The following is a 21232-nucleotide window of genomic DNA, read 5'->3' on the forward strand; positions in this document are numbered from 1 at the left end:
TGCAGATCCCCCATTCATTTTCCCACAAGAATAGGAGTAATTCTCTAATTCTGTAGTGCTGCACAAGTATTTTTCCCCCTTCAGAGCTTTCACCTCATCTGATCTTCCTGACAACAGAAGCTTGTTTAAAGTCCAGAACATGAATTGCACTACTCCACCCCAATGCTTCAATACATTAATTTTTCATAGGGTTTCTTCTTCTCACAGATGACATCAAAGTTAATTTTAAAGTCTTGGCAGGCTGATAACACTGGAACATAAATACTGAATAAGTAAAGAGAGTATCAAGTGAACTTTTGTTCATCACAGGCTTCTCTTGTAGCTTTTCTTTAAGTTCACTGTTTTCATAGGCTTATAGTCAAGATACTTTTCTGGGGCTTGCATTCACTTCAGTGATTGTTAACTTACCTGGTGTTATGTTAAAGAAAGGAAGGAGCCTGCAAAAAAGATGACTTTTCCTGTCTCTGCCCAGCTGTGAATAACACTTGGTTCAAATCAAAAAGTCTCCTCCTCCCTCCCCCAGTGAGGATGGGGGAGAGCTCCTGAATATTTCAAGTTCACAGAACCCTTTGTCTGTCTGACAAAGCACTGAGCTACATAGGTGGGTACTTTCTATCACTGCCTTTACATCCTGCATGTTTGCCATGAGACAGTTGGAGAGAAGCTTTGTTATTAGAAACAAAAATCAACTTTTTTTTTTTAATATCTTGGCTTATTTTCTTAAATGTCTAAAGAACCCACTGGTGGTTGACAATAGGACCTGTCAGTTCTACTCCAAAGCTACAGTGTAAATGGCTCTGTACTGCAATAATTAGAATTAGATGTGTTAGCTACAGTGACCCTTGCTGATTCAACCCACTCAACCTCATCCTATCCTGTATTTGAAACCATAAGCATTTTTTTATGCTTGTGTTATACAGGAGGCCTGAGTCCCACTGTCAACTATGGAATAACACTTTATATTTCTGCAGTGTAGCCTCATCTGTTCCAAAGAGCTCTTAAACATATCTTTCTTTTGATAGTGATCTTTAGAAAATGTTCTTCTGTCCAAAGAAATGATCAAGTATGTGAGTGAGAAGTACATGCTGCTGGGTAGTGTACATGCTGCTGTTCTTGCTTGCTTCCCCCCCTCCCCCATCATCTCCCCCTCCAAAAGACTGTATCACACAATGAATTCTTTTCTTCTCTTGCTGGAGGTGCACTGTGTAACTTGTTTTTGGCTATATTTATACTGTTAATTAACTTTCGTGCAGTTTGTTCATCTTTTGGTAGTCATATTGGGTACTGTGGACAAAAGCATTAGTTTCTTGTATTAAACTTGCTGTCTTGAATGTTTGGAAGCTATGCAGCTTTGTTTTGCTTTCCTAGATTGATTGCAGAATTCCAAAATAAGTCCTCTGACAATGCTGTACATCAGCTGCTAGCTCAAAGGGTAAAATCCTTTGGTTACTCCCAAATTCAGCTGCTTGTGCTGGTGAACTAGGGCTTCTGTCCAGTGATGAATGTCACCTCAGGGAAGGAGGTGAAGGCTGGGAGGGGGTTGAAGGAAAGTGGACTTAAGGGCACATCTGAATTCTGCTATCAGTGTGACCAGATGACATGTTTGCCCTAAAGGGGATGACCCACTGCTTCTCTGGCAGGAAGGTTTTATTAGGCAGAAATGATGGTGTTATCACTACTTAAATACTTTAGAGCCAGCTTTTTTGCTTTTGCAGTCTCATCTTTCACATTATATAAGAGTTGTTTTCAAAGAAAGCCCCAAGTTCTTAATTCCCACTCAGGTAGCCTCAAATCAGTTGCTATATAGTTCAAGTAGTGTGATGTATCCAGCAAAGACATTTCCCTGATTCCCCCTGAAATGAAACTATACTTCTTCTAAATTAAAAGTGGTTTGTTTAAATGAAGAAAATGTCCTGAGACAGGCTTGCCTTGCTCTTCAGAGCATGTTTCCTGTTGAGCAGTATGGCTTCACCCAGATATTGGTTGAAATCTGGGACAGCCCAGCAAGGTTATTGGCTATGCATCACTGTTCTCTTTTTAACAAAACATAATGGTCTCTGATGGCTTGTGCTTATAATCTCTAAGCTATTGGTGTGATCTTCTAGCTGAGCAGGTTTAATGTTGGTATGTTCACCATAAACATTGGAGGAGAGAAATTTTTAAAGATGGTGTATTCTCCTTCAGCGTCTTATCTGTTAGCTTGTATCTTAAGTGTAGTTCACTAAAACCTTTACATTTGGTCTCTAGATAACCGCAAAGGGAGAAGTGTGGAAAACTTCATAAAACTACAATCATTAGTACAAAAAATATATTTGACTGCAGTTTAAATGTAATTATGTTGCTTAGCTTGCTATAGTTTAAGACAGCTGTTAAAATTTAAAGGCTAAGACATGGAATTAAATATAAATTTTCTGCCTATAAATGGTCGCTAGTTTATAATGATGTCTCTTTTTCTTTTCTTTTTTTTTTTTTTCCCTCTTCCTAATAGAAATACACTGTGTCAAGAATAGCCTACTGCTGTCAAGGTGGTTATGTTGCCATTATATGCGACTGGTAAGAGTAAATGGAATAATAGCTAAAGTCTCATGAGTCCTGTAAAGGAGAGAACAGCTTTCCTTGTTGGATGACTTAGCTTTCCCCCAGTCTGAACTACTTGGTACTCTGGATTTTAGAGTGTCATAGGCATGTCTGTGACCTTGCAGGAAACCTGTGAGTCCTTATTGTGCTTGATCTGAATTTAGAGTTGAGTTATACCATTACCTAGCTTAGTTAGCTTTTGCAGAATTTTGTGCTGCAGGAAACAACAAGGCTAGGATGAGAGCCCTAACTAGTACTTAGAATGTCTCCTGAAATTGCTGTGCTGGACCCATGTAGTTTGGGTCCTGTTTGTTCAGGATGCTGTGACACCGGAGCGCCCAAACTTCTGTTGCCATGTTCTGCACCTGTAAATGTTTAAAACTACAGTGTTACTTCTGTTTAAAACTGTGGAGAGGCTGTATAGACTTCTAGGTTCAGACATATGTGTTTTCATTAGGAAAGAGCACTAGGGAGCAGCAGGGCCAGGAACTGGGGAACCTTACTGTCCAACTCACAGGGCAGTGTCTTGTGGGGATGGATAAACATTCTTCCCTTTTCTTTCCACAGCCCCTTAAGCCTGCCAAGAAAACTGTTTTAGCTCACAAAATCTTGGCAAGAGGAAAGGGGGAGACTGCTAGAGCTGCCTGTATGGTGAAATTGGCAGTCTGTTCCCCTGATAAACTTACTCTTTGCCAGAGTAAGAAACCTTAGCTTCTTCCTGTCACGCATGCTGCCAGGCCTAGCAGTTCTGTGCACGAGCATCCAAATTTGCTCTGGAAATGGAAGTGGTTTCAGCAGAGGGCTGTACCTGTGTTAGTTAACCCTGGTGCCACGCCACACTCCGTGTTATGTTTTTATTTCCATCTCCATGGCCCAGCATTTCTAAACAGTGTTGTCATGTAGACATAGTAGCACGTTCAGGAGGGAGCTGAGAGATCCTGCCTGGTACACTGTAGACCTATCCAAGGGATGTTAGGAAGCTTTGTCCATAGAGGCCATGTCTGGTAGAAGAAATGGTTGCTGACAAGAGAGGTGGAGATGACTGCCTTGCCATTTTGGTGCCTGAACCTTGTTCTTTAGCCACTTTAAGATTTCCTGTCCTTCTCATTCTCTTCTCCTCTCCCCTGGCCTGAAATTCTTTCTGGTTTTATTTTTACTGGTGTTCCTTCAAGATAGGCCCTGTAGGCCACTTGTGCCATGAAAAAACACTTCTTATGGAAGTCCTTAATAATCCTTGTAAAATTCCCTTTACTGCCTTTTCTTCTAAAGGAAAGGCAGTCTGACCGCTCTTTCTTTCAAATAACCCAAATGTCAAATGGCTTTTCAAAAGTTATCTACAGCTTTTGCCTCAGATCATGTAAGCAAACTGCACTTGGAATGCTACGGTGTTTTTTGCAATTGCCAATGACTTTGCTTTGGCTGTGTTTGGAATTGGAGTGGGTGGTTGCAGTTTGCTGTACAAGTGATGGCTGTAGGTGGATTTGGTAATTATGGTAATTAAATCTGTTCTCTCAAAAGTATTCCCACAGTCTACATCTTTCAGCTTGATGCCATTGCCCAGCAGCTAGTTTACAGACAGCAAATCTCTCTGAAACATAAAGGTTGGGACATTGCGTTTGAGGAAACAGGAGACTTCTGGATTTTACAGGAAGACAGCGAAGCCCCTCTTCTGTTATACAGACCAGATGATGGACAGTGGAAGGTAGATATTTTTCTCATGCTAAAATCATGGATGTTTTGTGTCATCTTCAGGCCACAGCGAAAGCAGAATAAACAGTGCTTTGTGAAACCTAAATGGCAAACTTCTCTCTTTATGTCTTAAGACTGAAGCTGAGACTTAAGTCTTGGATACATCTCATGCTACTTCTGTCACCTGTGTGTAATGCAAAGCTACTGGAGAGCTCGTTATGTTTACTAGTCTCGTCTCTTGAAAAGCTAACACGTGGCATAGTGGGATCAAGTGGAGTAGTTGTCAGCTATTGCACTCAGTACTTTAAACCACTGCCTCTGCTTTGTGTGTGCTACACTTGATGATTTTAAAAACACAAAACAACAAAATTTTCTTGTGATTTTTCTCAGTTACAAAAAAGAAAAAGAATCCCTCCAATAGATCCTGTGGAGGGCAAGGCATTCTGACAGAATTAAGATTAAAGTTATTATCATTGAGAACAAGGAGTCAAAGTTGGGCAATGTGCTATCAAGTTCTCTGTAACAGACTATTAAACAACCGGAAACTCCCTTGTTATCCTAGCAGGTCCCAAACTAACAGTGGTATAGTTGTGAGGTGATTTTAAATTAAACTTCTAAGTATTTTCTTTGACCTTTAAGTGTTCCTTGTGAAATTCTTTCTCCTCACAAATTAGTAGGTGGGAATCCATTTTCTTTTCCTTCAAGCTGCTGAGCTTCCCCAGCAGAACAGGTAAACTCAGGTCAGGTTTCTGTAGTAGTCCTGGAAAGAAGGAGGAGCCTAAGAGATCCTGGGGGATTATACTTACTCTCCTTACACTGTGCTCATCTGAGAGGCTTTGCATTTTCCAGTGCACTGTGAAATGTCAGATTCATTGTTCATTATGCTCAAAACATCATGCAGTGTTCCTTCTTTTCCCAGCCTGTAACTGATGACAAAGGATTACAGAAGATGTCAAAATATCTTCATGACAACTGGACAGTGTTTGAAGGTGAGAAATTTGGCCTAAAGGCCCTGGAACTGCAATTTTACAGTTGAAGTATAAGGTTTAGGAACAAGATCAGAAGTTCAGGTCAGTTTTACTGACTCTTGAAGTTGCTTAATCTTTCCAGCTTCTTCACTCCCTCTGGGATGTCACTGTGATTTGTAGTCCTTCTGTGGAGATTAGTGTAGATAACAAATTAAAGTGTGTTTAGGCTACTCTTTGCACAAAATGGTGCAGATGTCTAGATCTGAATTACATAGACACCTTAGCCTAGGGATGTATTGTAAACACCCTGTCACTGTGCTGCAGAAGTCTGTCTTACTGCTGTGATAGCAAATGCTGTTGTGTTCTTGTCTCTTCCCTGGACGTGAAACTACTAGAAGTACAGTGGAGATAGTAAGAATGGAGTAGCTGTGGAAGAAACAGGTTCATTGTAAAGATGGGCCTTTTAAGTCAATCTTGGTAAGGCAGATTATGTGGAGCCTGTTGGAGGATTTGGCCCTGGATCATCAGATCATCATAGATGAAATCAGTTCGTATCAGGGTTGGTTTTATCCTTGATTTTTTTGCTCCAAACCCTGGCATAAAAATAAGTGATTTATTCTTTTGTAAGCAACCTATGTTTCCAGGGTTATGTATTTAAAAGAACACCCAACTGTATTTAGAAGCTGAAATTATGGCAGTGTTTGTTGCAAGGTAGGAAAGGGATGTGACATATATTAGTGTGTGTCTCATGTATTGAGAGCTGATTAACTGAAATCTCTCCCTCCTGGATGTACTTTGCTGGGAGATTGGGAACCTTAAAAAGGTGTTACAGTCACTAGCTTGCTTTCAGTCTCTCCTTGGAGGTCGTACATAACAATGATTGATCCACGTAGACAGAAGAGTTGCAGGAAAGTGCAGTCTAATTTAAAGTCTTCTTAATATCTAGTATTGGATGGCTTAGGGTATAGCTGTTATTAAGTTGTGCTCAGCCTTTGAAATGTAAAAGGAAGTCAAGTGCTCCTTTGGAAAGGAGAATGTTTGCATGTAGATGTTGCAGATTTGATAGTTATAGCCAAGCAGGTTGTTAAAAGTATGAGATCTGGATGAAGATGAACAACAGAGAAGTAAAAAGAGCAGGCAGGGGAACGCATTCTGAGAATAATTTGCCAGTGTAGCAAATTACTATGATCTACTACAGCTTGCTGCATCTGCAGCTGGGAAAGAAGGACTGCTCAGTTGACAGGGTCTGTTATTGTTAATTAGTGAGGGGAGGCTCACTTGGTGAGCTCTTATTCCAACTGCATAATTAGTGCTTGAAAAGGTAGTTACTTCTCTTACAGAAGGTGATCATTATATTGCTGAATTCCAATCTTCTTAGTGCTTGCATAGCCTCCTTTTCCTTTTATAAACTTGTTTCACCTAATTGCTGATTCTGTAGGTTTTAAGACATGTAGATCAATTTTGAAATAGATATTGAACACTCTGACATTCTGCTGTAACTGATGCCAGAAAAAGATCTTGCAAGATTTAGTACAGGTTGGTCAAGTACAGAATAGAATGGATACAGAATGCAATTTCTGCTAAGGCCAAAGCTGATAAACAGGTTATTCTACTGTGAGTGTGAAACCCTCAAAAGTAAAAGCATGCATGTTTCCAAGTACCAGAGAGGGAAGCTTGCTTTTTTTGGGGGGTACCAAGAAACAGGGGTTGCTCTACGTACATTATTATGGGGTAGCAAACTTGCTTCAGGACCATGCCCTAACAAATACTGGATTTCCATGCTTCTGTCCTTTAAGAGTTTCTGGAAGTGGGAAAAAAGGTAGGAATACAAAGAGAACTAAAAGCAACTGGTTTTGTCAGATAATCCTCTACCAATTTAGAAACGTGGACCTAGCCTGCTAGTCTTGCTCTGTTCTCCACAAAAATGACCTGATTGGTTATCTGTTAAACTCATCTAAACTTAGTCTCAGAGGTGCTGTGATTAACACTATGCTAGATTAATACTAGATTCACAAAAGTGTAGCAAAACCATCAGGGGTGAATGCCTAGAAATGTGTATGTGCTGTTAGAAACTGTCCCATCACCATTTGTACTCTACTTTTTTGGTCTTATTTTAAATTAATACTCTAGGAAATAAGTCAGCTAAAAACAGTTATGTAACATATGCCCTTTGCAATGCTTAAGTACTGGGGAGGAATACCAAAAGGATGTCTAATAAAATGTTACTATAGCAGTAGTTTCAAAAACAGGAGTTTTGAAGTTCTGCAAGTGTCCCACATGTAAAGGAAGTTGTGTGCCCTGTTTGCTTGAAAGTCAGGTGCCTGCCTCTGTATGAATTTTTTGCCTAAAAATGGAGGCTAAGTTCGGCTGTGTGAATGCAGGAGAGATGCTTCCAAACACAAAGCAGGCTTAAGTAATATAAAAGCTGATGTTTAATAAAATGGATAGGACTACAGTGAATGAGTGGAAATTCCACTGTACAGAATTCCAATACAGGAAGCAAGTGATGAGAGCACTAAGGGAATTAACACTTGTGTTCTTGTTTTGCTGCAATTGCAGGTTTTGTTGGTGCAGAGAGCCACTACAGCAGTCTCTACAAGGCTTCTTTTGATAACATGGCCACCTATCTACAAAGGAAAGAGGAAAGGTTACAGCAGCAGAAAAAAAAAAGAAAGGATCTGCAACATGGTTCTAATGGACAAACAAAAAAGATTAAAACTGAAGAATCATCGCTATGACACTACCTACTGTTAGCTTGTAACTTTGACCAAGCTGAAAGGAACTGATCTTGCCCTGGACTGTTTTTAAATGTAAATTATGGAGGAACATTTGATTTAAACTTGTATTCAGATTGAGGTTTTTAGGTAGCTTGATATGACAGTACCCTGCTTCCAGCAGGTGCTGCATTTACTATATGCCCAAGCTTCTAACAGCATAAAAATGTTAGCAGTACATTCTAAGAATCTCTGATGCATGATACATGAATATTAGAGATGTTATTTTCCTTGAAGCAGGATTTCCTTTTTGCCTACTGTGTTCAGGCTTGCTTCTTCAGGTGGAAGTGCACTGATTCGATGTAATTTTTTTTTTACTTTTTTTTTTTTTAAGGCTTGTTTGCTAATATAACTGATGTAATGTAACTAGTTATGGAAAAGGGGATATTGCAAAATTGTTGCTGTATAGGAAAAGTTGTAGCTGTTTTTACCCTATACTTCAGTTTATTTAGTAGGGCTTCTGCCTAGGTTCTGATTGAATGCTTCTTACTTGTAGCATATTTCTATAAGGAGTATAAAAATAGATTTTATACACTGGAAAGTAAAAGTAAAAGGTGTCAGTCAACTTTGTGCTATTGGAAGAAGATCCTTCTATTGCAATATGATCCTAGTGTGTCTGTGAAAATGATTTGAGAGGCCCATGAGCAATACTTGGAGTGCATTCTGCTTCTTTCAACAAGAACTTTTTCATGTTGAAATTAGCCAAGAAACACATCTTTTTGAACAGTTATCAGTAAGAGCCTTTTGGGATTGCTTGTTGCTTCATCACAAGGCAGAGGATATGTATTCCTCTACCAGCTGCCATCATGTCTGTATGGAATCTAATGTACTTCAGCTGAGACTGTAAAACCGGGTGTAGAAATCTATATGATCTATTAAATATTAAGAATTAGCCTATGAACCATGAATAGTTCTCTAGGTCTCTTTGTATAGCTGTCATCTCTGGAGTATCCTGGACACTTACAGATTTTTGCACTCAAAAATGTTTAGTTACGTTACTGTGTAAGACGTTGGGGAGTTGTAGCTTACTTTGAGAATATCAGTTGTTCAGCAGTGAAGCAGAACTGGCTGCTTATATCTGCTCAAAATTGCAGTCTTGTCTTTATTGTGGGTCCTGCAGACCCCAAGTCTCTCATGCTACAGGATTTCAGATGGATTTTCATATTCCTTGTTTGGAAGTGCTCCCTAAGAGTGGAGCATGTGTGTGTTAGTATAGAGCCAAGCCCTCCAAGGTCTGATTTCTTTCAGTAATTCCTTTTATGTAAGGAGCCTGTTGCCTTTGCAAAGGTCTCTTTGCACAAAACTTGTGAAGTGTCAAAAGCAGAGCTGTCTGTTCTGGTTAAAGGCCTCAATTCTGGCAGGGGGTGCCTTGATGCAAACAAAATGTTAAGTGTTTCTACTGCACGTACAGTTATGCGATGTAAGAGTGCAGTGCCAAGTCCACAACGATTGCAGCCTAACGTAGCAATCCAAACACCTCTGTCCACTGTCTGCATACCAGCAATCTGAAGCATCTTGTTTGGGTACCACTGAATCTAGTGTTTCTGGATCACACTTTCAGTGGAGTCTCGTGTACAACAGTGAAAGTGGTGGTTGGATATGTTTAGGTTAGACAAGGAGTTTTACCTTCTCAGGTACAATAGCCATTTTATTAAAAAGCCTGCTGAGATTGACAGCCTGACTTTATGTAATCTGGAGCAAAGACTTTTGAACTGGTGGGGGTTTTTTTGTCTTCCAACAGAGTACCTGAACCTCTGGGCTGGCTCTTACTGTCATTGCAGAGTGCTGACCTGGTGTAGAGACATAACCCTAGGAAAGGATTACTGTCTGAGGACCCTATGTGCCTGCAGGCTTTTGGGCTACATAAAGTCTTTGCCACATCCTAGTGGTTAGTGGGTAGTTTCCTGATCATACTGTTGACTGGTGTATTAGAAATAATTATTTCTGCAGTGTATCATTGTAATGTGTACCCATGTGATGTCATATAAATGAAGCAAATGCTGTGCTTGACTTAGGTTGGGAATGTGATTAAAGGCTTAATCTTATTGCTCAAATGCAGGCCTGAGGCTCTGCTGTTTGGGTTGCTGAAAACTTGCAGCCTCCCCTTCTCCAGTGGGAGATGTTGAATCAGTGGTTTACCACTGTCTTGCGCAGACTAGAGGCTAGGATTAAGAAAGTCTGTAACTGTAGTCCTCTGAAGGATAGTTGTGTATAGGACATGAAACACTTTCACTGTATTTGGAGCACTAAACACAGCAGTAGTACACTGATTCTCCTTTCTCTTGATCCTCGAGAAAAGATGAGAAACACAATCCGAAGTGCTTGTTACATGAATAGTAGGAATGACTTGGAGACTGAGATATGTTATATAATGATGGTAAATATTAAAACTTTTTGTAATTCTTGTATTGATCTAGTATAAGGTGTGTGTGGGGGTGTCTAAGGAGAGCAGTCAGGGCGGCAATTAAGGAAACTCAAACATGGAAGACATTGGTCAAGCCTGAAGCATCCTCCCTCTGAGGATCCTGATTGACCAAAAGAATCAGAGAAGCATTAAATGCATCCAGGAGCTGGTGATCATTTGTACGACAAGTTTTTGGGATAGGTTTTCCAAGAAGGACATAGTAAGAAGTAAGGCCTTTTCCCATCAGCCTTAGGGAAAATTGCTTGTTCTACTGTCTGGGATGACTCTACTGTAAATTAATACTCCACTTTAAGAAGGTTGTCTGATCACTGCCTAAACTACTATTTAACATATGAGAGAACAGCACTGCAGGGTCTATGCTTGAGGCTGTAGCTTTGTTTGTTCAGGTGAGGCGATCTGGTAGTGCGCAGATTCAGTAGTACAAACTTATCAGAAATGGGCAGGTATTCACACTATTTGTGAACTAGACAGGGCAGGGAATGCAAAACTTCTAGCTTTTTTACTGGCTTTTAGTGGATAAATGATACTTTTCCCAGCATAAAGCCTGCTGATAAGAAGTAAACTCTGCAAAATTTTTGAACAAATTTGAATCTTCAACAGGAGTTTATATTGGATTATTTCTGCATGTTGTGTGGTAATACTGTTCTTGATCTGGTCTTGGGAGCCAAAGGCAGGTGTTGTGTGTCATCAGATCACTGCTTTAGCCAGGCCAGCTGAGATAACCAGAGTTAGTCCCAGGTACTGCTGCTTACGCTCTTACCTGAATGAGGAGAGTTGCAGGGATGCTGGAGGCTGAGAGCATGCAGGGCTCTCCAGCAGGGATTGACAAGGCAGTTCACCAGCTTTCTCTGCCATATCCTGCTCACTACAGGGCTTTCTGTACAACCCTAATTTCTCCTTAGCAGCTTTGATGTTGTGTTACGAGTTCATATGGTTAAACAAAACACTAATAGAGAAGAAAATCTTCTAAGGAGTTCACTGGGAGCTGCTTACAGTTTGTTGGTTACAGATTTTAGACAGGGCTTCAGCATGAAAATTGAAGCTCTTAAATCCTAAAGGATAAGAGACTCATTTTGGCAATTCCTATGCCTGCAGGATTCCCCCCCCCTTTTTTTTTTTTTTTTTTTTTTTTTTAAGCACAGGATAAAACTCAGCAATTTTCTTCACTTGCTGTGAGATACCCTTGTTATCCTCACCCTGACAGCTGTCCTGGAGGAAATGCAAAATCTCTTCCAATGCTTGAACTCGGACATGGGTCACAGTGTGTGGGAGTGACATGGGATGTGATATCTGGCAGATGATCCAGATTTTTTTTTTTTCCTGGAAATTTTCCTGTCCTTTATTATTCCTTTTCATCTGTTTCTTCTGCACAGCAATGGTTCTTGACCCAAAGTTGTGATCCCCTATATGTCTGCAGGGATATTCCCAAAGGGTCTATGAAAAGTGATTAGAGAAAAGAAGCTGTTGATAGAAGGCTGCCTAATGCACTGTAGTGTGCCTGTACCTCGAATGGAAAATGGTTAGGCACCCCCAAATCATTAAAAAGGAGTAAATGCCATTGCTCTAGAGAGTGGGACAATACTCCTCTCCCTGGTGTTTGAACTATTTCTAGTAAATCTGATGTCACTTGCTCATGTTCACTTTCTGAGCTTGAACCAAAATATATTTGTACCCAGCATGAAGGGGGTGTGTCAGCTAGGGTGTAATTTTATAGCAGAACTGTGAACCCTCAAACTATTGCAATGAGTATTGGTAGGCCATTTAGTTAAGCTCACCTCACTTTACTTCTGAGCTCTGGTGTGCTAATCATGATTAGTAGGGGTTTCTTTGGTCAAATGCCTGGAGTGCTGCACTTGAATACAGGCCTTCATCCTACATGGCCTGAAGAGGCTCCTGTTTTTGCTGAGAGCACAGCTCCTTAGCAAGCCCAGTGAGATCTGCTCCAGATGGGCCAGAAGGGGAAAGGGTAAGTGGAAGAACTGACGTTTGTGGAGGGCGATCTCCAGATCCTTTCAGCACAGGGTTTGGCCTTTGCACCAGACTCGAGTCTTAAGCTGGTTGGATGCTCCTGGTCAGCTATTGAGGATGCTTTTTGAGTGGAGGGCAGCTGCTAGGAAACCCTGGGAGGCCAGGGGGAATGGCTGCAAGCTCCCCAGCTCTCCCCAGGCAGGGAAAGGCAGTATTTTGGAGCAGGCTGCCTGTAGCCTGCTTACCACTGCTGCAGCCCTCGGGGAAGGCTGTTGCAGCAGGGGAAGGCAGTGTGCCAAGCTGGGGGCTCTGGCCCAGTATTGCCCACCTTGGGGAGCAGGAGCCAGCCCCACTTGGGGCTCCTGGGTGCCCTGAGCCTGCCTTGGCTCTCACCTGGGGCCTGGGGGGAGCCAGAGACTGGAGGTGGCGTGTCAGCTGCCAACCTGCTAATCCCCATGGAGCTGTTCCTGGAGAGCTGCTCCTGAGGTCTCAGCTGGGCACTTGGCTCTCTAGTAGCCCCCTCCTCTTCCTTACACTGCTGCTCTTCCACCTTTTCTCACAGCAGGCTCCTCTCTCATCTCCTTTTCACAGCCCCCCCCCCCCTCCACATTTTTAGAGCTGACCTCTAGCCAATTCCCACCCCAAAATAAGCAAATTGCAGCAGGGGCATGATATTTGGTCTACCCTGTGCTTGTTACGTGGTGTTCCCTTCTCTTCTGCAGTCTCTTTTGGTATTTCATTCAGTGTTTAGGTGTGGTACAAAGCCATGCAACTGTTCTGGCACTGTTTCCTGGATACTGCCAGGATGGCACTTCATTTGAAAACTGATTTTCTTTACTAGAAGTGACTGCCATTAACTAGTCAGGAGCTGTTACATGCTGACACTCTGAGACGTCCTTCAAAATACTGGTGAGAAAAAAGTTGAAGAAATACTGAGTTTCATTTTTCTCAGCATTTTAAATGGAAACATACCCTTCCTCCATTTTTGTTGAGATTTTACTGAAACCCCTTCAGCCTTGCATCTTTGAACAGTGACCTTTTATCTGTTCTCACAGGAAGGAATCCTAATGAAATGCAGCCAAGTATCACATTTTAGAATACCGCTTATATTTTTTTTTAACAAAATTTAGGAAAGCACATTTTTTCTACACATCCATAAAAAAATGTCCCTTTAAAAAAAAAAAAAGTCAAGGTACCATATGCTTGCTTTACATTCAGGCCGTAGATTTGCAAAGTTGCCGTAGATTTTGATAGGCTCCAAATTCTGCTTCAGTTTTCTTCACTAGAAGACCTTGTATGAAGTGCTTTGATCTGAAAAAGGAAAGCCCTATGGGCTTAACTCTTCCTGGTTGTCCCCGCTGACGTCAGTCCTGGTGATGTGGTGTGAACACAGCCAGGATGACTCAGCCTGAGGGTGATAGTTCACAACTGAGAAAAAACAGGCTGAACACTTTGTCAAAATAGTTGTAGATACAGAGGTTGGAAAGAAAAAGGGCTAGAGAATTGAATGGGTTTAGAGGCCAATAGTTCTTGGCTTTCAATGATTTTGTTGAAGTTATCATGCATCTCTGGGAAGTCCTGCAAGTACTAAAGAAGAAACTGTAAGGAAAAGCATTTCTACTCCTCATTGTTTAAAATGCCACATCATTAATTTTTTCTCCATGACCTTCTGCACATCCCCTTTCTGCAGCCAGGTTGATGTTGGAGCAGAAACTCTGTGGGGGGGAAAAAAACCCTCTCAGGGAATAACATGACTCTGGAGGGAGAGGAAACAGCCAGGAGATAAACCAAGAGCTGTGAGGAGACAAAATGTCTCTCACTGGAACTGATCTCCATCCCTGCAGCTCCAAACAAGAATGGTTGGGCTTTTGGCTTTGCACTGTGATTGTTCTTTCCCTTTGTTTTTCTCCCCAGCTTTACCCTTCTCTGCTGCTGAATCACCCAGCAAGGCATGCCACCGACAGCCAGCAGAAATGCTGGCAGCTCTGCCCAGTGCGCGGGGGCACACGCCTCACCACATGTGGTGGTTGTGCAAGTCTTGCATGTAATGCATGATGCTTGGCAAGCTTGTGGTGCAACACCACTGGGTCCCACAGGGCTTAGCAGCTAAAATACCAGCAGAGCTTGTCTCCAAATCGAGCTGTAGCTGGTTGGGGGTGCCTTGGAAGCTGTGCTGCAGCTGTGAGTAACCATTAACACTGATTGAGGATGTGTTTGTGACCTGATGCTTCATGTTTAAGAAAGACCACAGCACCAGCAAGGTATTTTTTTTCCTTTTTTTAATACTGCAGAAATTTTTCTTCTCCCCTTTCTCTCAATAGGGATAACATGCACTTGAACATGCGTGAGAAAGATGTTCCCAGCCATATAAACTGAACATCCATAGTGGCTACCCCATTTTCTTATTGGTATTTACCACCTCGAACCTCAATGACATTCAGTATATAGAGTTTATTAAAGCCAGTGGGACTGATGCTCATTGGAAATGGAAGTTAGGTGCTACTGAACACTTAATTCAAACAGTACATGATAGCTAGGTGGATGTATTCACTCCAGAGAATCAGCATGAAGCAAATATGGCTAGAAGCAAACATAGTTAATATAGTCATGCAGTCTCCCATGTTTCTATTAACAGATAGCTCTCCAGGAAAATCCTTATATTCACTTGTTTGTTTCTCCAAACTCTGACAGCCCTTAACAGCTGTGTTGTGTCCCTACTTCCACCTAACATTGGCATGAAATCAGTTCAAGTCTTAGGAAATGGAGTCCTAATAAATGCAGTAATTCAGGGACTCGACTCTCAGTATGAAGACAGACTTAATCTGAGACTGTCATACATGCATAACATAAACTTGTTAAAAACAAATTTAAAAGGGTTTATGAAAGGATAGCAGCCCGTGTTAGACTTTCTTTGACTTAGATGATTTTAGAGAAATGCAAATTCTTCCAACTTTCTACTTAAAGTTCACTGTAATCTTGTATGCTAGACCTCAATGTTTATATTGCATAATCTTAAGAGAGCAAGCTGTTTTTCTTGGGTATATTTTTGCACTAGTATTTAAAAGAACGTCTCTGCTAGAGTGTACTTTTTCCTAAATATGAGTGTATCTTGAGCTGGGACTATCAGTGTTTTTCAGAGATAATACTTGTCCGGGAAATATATGGAAAGAGCTAATTACGGTAAGTGGTCCGGTATATGTTTGCGCTGTTGAATTTCCTGTGACTTTTGTTAAAGAAAAGAGTATGGTGTAAGAAAGTCACTGTTGCTGTTAATCCTTTTTCAAGTGGCTGCCAGAGAAAGGCAGTTATGAAACAACAAAGTACTTAATGTGAAAAGTACTGATTAAAACATCCTTTTTAGCATTCCCTCTGCGCAGACTTTTAGGCACATAGCTTGATTAACTATCTTTACAGTTGTGTTGCAACCCACTAGGGTGGTGTGCCTTTAAATAAGAACGGCATTACTGTTTTCACATCAGCATGTTGTCAAGATGGCAGCTTCCTATAAATTCCAGTTAGTTTTGCTAATGCTGAGTGTTTTACATTTCTTCAATGACTTTTCCCCTTTATAATTGCAGTATTTCACATTACAGTGCTTCCTTTGCTCTTTATTATCCCAAAGCACAAGAAATGTAGGATGAGAGATACTGGCTTTTTAAATTAAAACAACATTGAGCTGGTTTCTCATGTTTCCTGGTCTGTCCAGGAATTCATATTATCTATGAACCACTTAGATTTACCTGAAATAATAATTCATCATCATATCTAAGACCAACAGTATTCAGCAAATAAAACAGGGCCATTAGAAAGGCAAAGCTTCTTATCTTCAGGGAAATAATAATTGCAATAATCAATGTCTTAAGACTGCATGTACACTGTTTTTGGACTACTTTGCTGGGAAATTCTATTTTGTTTCGCCATTGTATTAAACAATGACTTTTAGCAAGAACAATAAAAAGTAGTTCTGCATTTTCTCCAAATCTCTTAAATAAAAGAGTTTCTTTATACAGAAGAGTAGTTCCTACATGCTTATTTTATTACAAAGGCATGGAAACTTCTGTCATTATGTCACAAGACCAAATTCTCAGCCTTTTCTTACTCTTGCCACTGCCTTGATTAAAAAAAACCACCCCAAATCAGGACAAAAGGACTCCAGAGATCTGCTCAGTGTAAAGGCAGCTGTGTAAGATTTAAAATTGCTAGTCAAAAATAGTCATATCAAATCAGGCTCTGTCTCTGGTCTATACTTTATGGTACAGCCATGAGGAAGTCTCAGCTCGCGCGCACGTGCGCTCTCTCTCTCTCTCATGTGCGTGTGCTTCTCCTCCCCCCTCCCCCCCCAATACCCGGCATAGGTAGGATCTACAGTAAAAAGAAATAAAAAATCCTCCTGACCATTTCACCCCTGCAGCGATAGAGGCAGTTCTCTGAGTAAAAGGCTAGTGGCTTAAAACTCACAGAGCTCGTGAGTTGGATGCAGCAGCTTGGGCAAATGGTTTGGTAGAGCAGCTCCGTTCGGAAGCGGCAGGTACCAGCACAGAAAAGCTGCTATTGAATTTTTGCTTCCCTGTTAATAAGTAGCAGGTTTATTTGGGAAGGCAGTGAAAATGGGTTGAATGAATAAAAACAGAGAGCTGCCTCTGCTGCTGGCCTGGCCCCTCCAGGGATGCTGGGAGGATACAGCTCATGGGGGCTCGTGCCTGCAGCAAGGCGCGTAATTGCACTGAATAGGGCAGGGGTGGGAAGCAGAGGAGTTGCTCCCCCGTTAGGGCTTTCTGAGAGGCACCATCGGCCTTGCGTTCCTCCGTCCATCCTTCATCGCTCAGTGACAGGCAGAGACCAGAAGAGATGCGCGCTCTCTCTTCTGGGCGTGCAGTCAGGCTGACACACCTTGCTCGCATCTCAGCTCTTCATGTAAGTAGCACCAGCGACCCCAGTTGATCGTACCTCCCTATGGACAATTAACATATGCAAAGTCTGTTGGTGTCAGCTCTGAGTTTATGTCAGAAGGGATTTTTTTTTTTTAATTTGGTTACAACAAAGGTGAAAAAGATGAATAAAGGGAGAGAAAACTGTGCTCCCTTTGGAAGCAGTCCATAGCACTGCAAGCTGGACTACTGCCTTATACCTGAGCTGGAGAGCTCAGGGCTGAGGAGGTATTTCACCATTCATAGATGGTTGGTCCTTCCTGCTGCTGTGGTTAGCCTGACACAGGGGGAAGGGGGCGGTGGTGCCAGGGTGACCCCCTGTGCTTGCTGCTCAGCTCCTCTTTGCAACAGCATGCCTGCGGGAACTAGCTAGCCAAGGCTCACACACCAACACAGGCAGACGAACCAAAGGAGCTATTTCAGGGGATGCAGAGAGCCCTTCTAGCTTGTTTTGCTGCCTTCTGCCCCGGAGCAGCAGGCTGGGGATGCAGGCGGGGAGAAGGTATTGCTGAGGCTGGAAGCTGATCTCTCGCCACCCACCTTCGAGCTGCGAAACCATGCTGTGGGGGGCTGGCTCTCAGCGGGAATAATTCAGCTCTGCCCTGCAGCACTGTCACACTATTAAGTCAGGCTTTGCAGCACAGCAGGGAGCCAGCTAGTGTCCATTGCTGCTGCAGCGCAGGAGCTCGCAGTGCAGAGCACACTTGGAGGCAGAAGGAGGGATGGCCAAGGGTTTGCATGTGGGACTTGTGGAAGCACGTGCAGGAGCTGCTCCCCTGCGCTCAGACGTTGCTGGCCATGCTGCTCCGGCGCTGGCCCACCCGGCTCGCAGCACCATGCTATCTAAAGCCGCACAGCTGCTGCCCACATCCAGCTTATATCCTGCTGGCTCCCAGGACGGATAGAGCAAGCTCATATCTGCCTGCAAAACACCAGTAGACCTACCCTAAGCAGAGTCTTTGCTCTGGCTGAATGAGGTCCCACATGGCCTCAAACTTCAGCCTTCAAGAGGCAGTTTAGTCCCAGCGAGCACTGACCTCCTCTTTTTAGTTCTGGCACAAGGAAAGCCCGCTGCTCTTGGAGGAGGTCACAGTGAGCCAGGGCTCACTCAGGAGGTGGCAAAGTGCGCAAGTGTGACCCTGTGGTGACATTTCTGCCCAGCTCCCCAGGCAGTCATAGTCACTGATTTCCAGCTCACATGCTCATGGTTAAGTCAAATACACATTTGCAGGAGAAGATGTTCCTGGCAAGGGTCAAGGCAGCATGGTTTGTGCCCTAGACTGCTTTGCCCTGCTTGCTGTGGGCTCACAGGACTCCGTACACTTGCATGAGCTGAGTATTCCAAGCTCAGCTGCTCCACTTACAGTGAATCTATGCAATTCAGTGGGAAAATATGTCTAAATTAGACACTTGAACTCACTTGTGTCCCATTTCTCATTCTGCTGTCAGCTCCCTGAGGCGGGAGCTGTGCTTCTCTTGATGCTTGCAGTCTGCTCAGCAAAATCACCCACCCCATTTACCTATTTTGCTGGGCCTCCTGGGGACCCTTCAGGGCTACCACCATATGAAGTACTCTTCCAGCAGGAGGTAACACACATAGTTAGAAGTGAAAAGAGACCTGCTGGTAACAGCTAATGACACCTACTTTAATTTCTCCTGAGGAGGGGAGACATCCATTAGCAGTTTTAGCCCTATAGCCGTTCCTTTCCTGCTGAAGCACAGTTGTCCCTGGAGGAAGCTAGATGAATTTTCAACCAAGAGGATCCCAGTGAAATGTTATTGTTCTGCATATTTGTGTGGTTAACCACTGCAGAAGCGGCTGTATGAGAGTCTGGCCAAAGAGGCGGTTTTTAGACTTGTGAGGGATGTAGACTAACATTTGAGGTTAGGGTGTAAGGCCACATCAGGGTTGTGACAGAGCCAAAACCATCTCCATCTGAGACCTTCTCTAGGATCAATGATCACTGTAAAATGGCCAACAGGTTAATCTGAGCTTGATCTGGAAGAAGAAAATACTGGAAAAAAAAATCCATGGTGTTCTCCATTCTGAGAGGGTAAGTGCTGGCTCTACCACCAGCTGTTGCGGTTTTAGTGGTGGTGCAGCTTGTTCATCCTGCTGGGGAGCTGTGCCTGGGAGGCTGCTCACAGCTGGAGCCCAGCGATGTGCACTACATATGGAAAAGCACTCCTGGCAGAAATGTTTGAAGTGGTCAATGGCTTTTACAGGCATGACAGTTACAAAAGCTGTTTATTGTTAGAGCTGTCTAGTCACCTTAGAACAGTGCCTATTAGTCCTCCCCCCTGCCCCAACTAATTCCTTAAGAACAGAAAATGTAAAAGTTTTGCCTACTTTTCTTCTCTGACTCTCCGTTGGCAGTTGTTTAACACCATGGCTGTGCAGTTGGGAGTGAAGAGATTGATGAGGGTGTCATCCAAGGGATTTCAATGTGCTTTGCAAAAGGAAAATAAAATGGCCTGCTTGGTGCAGCGTGTTTCCCAGGATGGGCGGTCCTTTCAAATTATTAGTCCCCTTCACCCATGAAAAGACAGCCATCTTCAACGCTCTTCAGGGACATTTTGAACAGTAACCACAAGCATGAAGAGAAATATTGGGCTCCTATATACTTCCCTGTTATTATGATGCACAGACTACATTTAGCTGGGCTAAGAAGGGATTCTTAATGGGGTAGAGTAGATAATAGTATAATTCTGAAAAAATGAAAAGTTAGAGAAGATTAAAGGTTTCAGATTCAGACAATTTGGGGAACGGATGGAGCTGATGCAAGCTAGTGAATCCGTATTTGGGCAGAAAGGGGTATAATTGTGTCTGATGTAAACATTACAGCCATCATGTTGCACACAATGGTACACCTCCTGTTAGGCTGCATAGCTGCCGTTCTTGCATGCCCTGAATGTCTAATTGGAATCCGGGTCTAATGAGAGTGGTATGCAAATTTGTATGAAAATCTAACTGCCAGACCTACTTTGCTAAATGCTGTATTGCAAGTTCAAAAACATCTCCAAAGTGTAAAGGCATTCAACTGCTGTGTTCAGTGACCAGCGCTTATCTTCTGGACTGGTTACTCAGTGTTAGCGTCCATCACTTTGCTCCTTAATTAGGGCCAGTGCGGTTCCCAGTTTTTCTTACAATGCAAAGCCCAGGTAAGAGGTGCCAGCGTCCTCTCTCCATCTGGTTTTGCAGCACTGACTCTTGTCCCCACTGTGGTGGGAAGTCCATGCACGCTGGGGCTCCTTCCCACTCCAGAAAGGCTGGGGTGAGGCTGGGAGCGGAACTTGGGGATTTGGGGGGAGATGGGTTTGCTGCCCCTGGTGCTACTGCAACATCCCTGCGATGGGCCTGCTCCTTGCCCCAGCAGCTGCCAGCTTCCTCACGTGTCGGCGTTGGCAGCAAGCTCATGGCTGTGTCGCCGTCCCTACTGCTGTCTCGCTTCGGCCAGCGCCACATCTACCACCCGAAAAAGGGTGAGCTGTGCTACGGAGGTGCTTTAAGCCTGGGTGGGCCGGTCTCACTGGGAGCATGGTTTGGAGCCTGAACTCCTCTTCTCACAGGCTGAAATACTCCTAATGTGAGCTGAGGGCAATGGTGAAAGGACTTGAATGCTGATCACCCTCTAACGCCTACCATGATACCACCTTCTCCCAGCTAGGAAGGACGGGGGAGCCCCCAGCACAGAGCCTCCCTGGTGATGCTGTCAGACCCCAGCAGTAAAAATACAGCAACAGTTGGGGTAGGAGAACAAGGGTGGCTTTGCACAGGCTGCTCGCACATACCCATGGCTAATCCAGGCACTTTTATCTGCTGTTGGTTATCTGGCTTGTTTACGGGAAAGCTGGTTTTCCAGGTGACTCGTTGGAGGAGCCTGCCTGCAGCTTCAAGAAGAC

At 43.1% G+C, this 21232-nt stretch overlaps 1 protein-coding gene across 5 annotated transcripts in view; it reads left to right on the top strand.

Annotated features, from left to right (window-relative positions):
- WDR4 (WD repeat domain 4) overlaps nucleotides 1–8916 on the top strand; it is a 24188-nt gene extending 15272 nt beyond the window's left edge. For 4 of the 5 annotated variants that reach the window (XM_067298361.1, XM_067298356.1, XM_067298335.1 and 1 more), the window contains 4 exons: nucleotides 2489–2553; nucleotides 4096–4279; nucleotides 5186–5255; nucleotides 7794–8916. In XM_067298361.1, the coding sequence (XP_067154462.1) occupies nucleotides 2489–2553; nucleotides 4096–4279; nucleotides 5186–5255; nucleotides 7794–7972 (498 nt within the window). In that variant the 3' untranslated portion in view covers nucleotides 7973–8916. The remainder of the gene's footprint in view (nucleotides 1–2488; nucleotides 2554–4095; nucleotides 4280–5185; nucleotides 5256–7793) is intronic. The other variant, XM_067298369.1, reaches the window with a different exon arrangement.
- Nucleotides 8917–21232: the final 12316 nt, after the last annotated feature.

Source organism: Apteryx mantelli, chromosome 1 (genome assembly GCF_036417845.1).
Source record: "Apteryx mantelli isolate bAptMan1 chromosome 1, bAptMan1.hap1, whole genome shotgun sequence".
In the NCBI taxonomy this organism is placed as follows: domain Eukaryota; kingdom Metazoa; phylum Chordata; class Aves; order Apterygiformes; family Apterygidae; genus Apteryx; species Apteryx mantelli.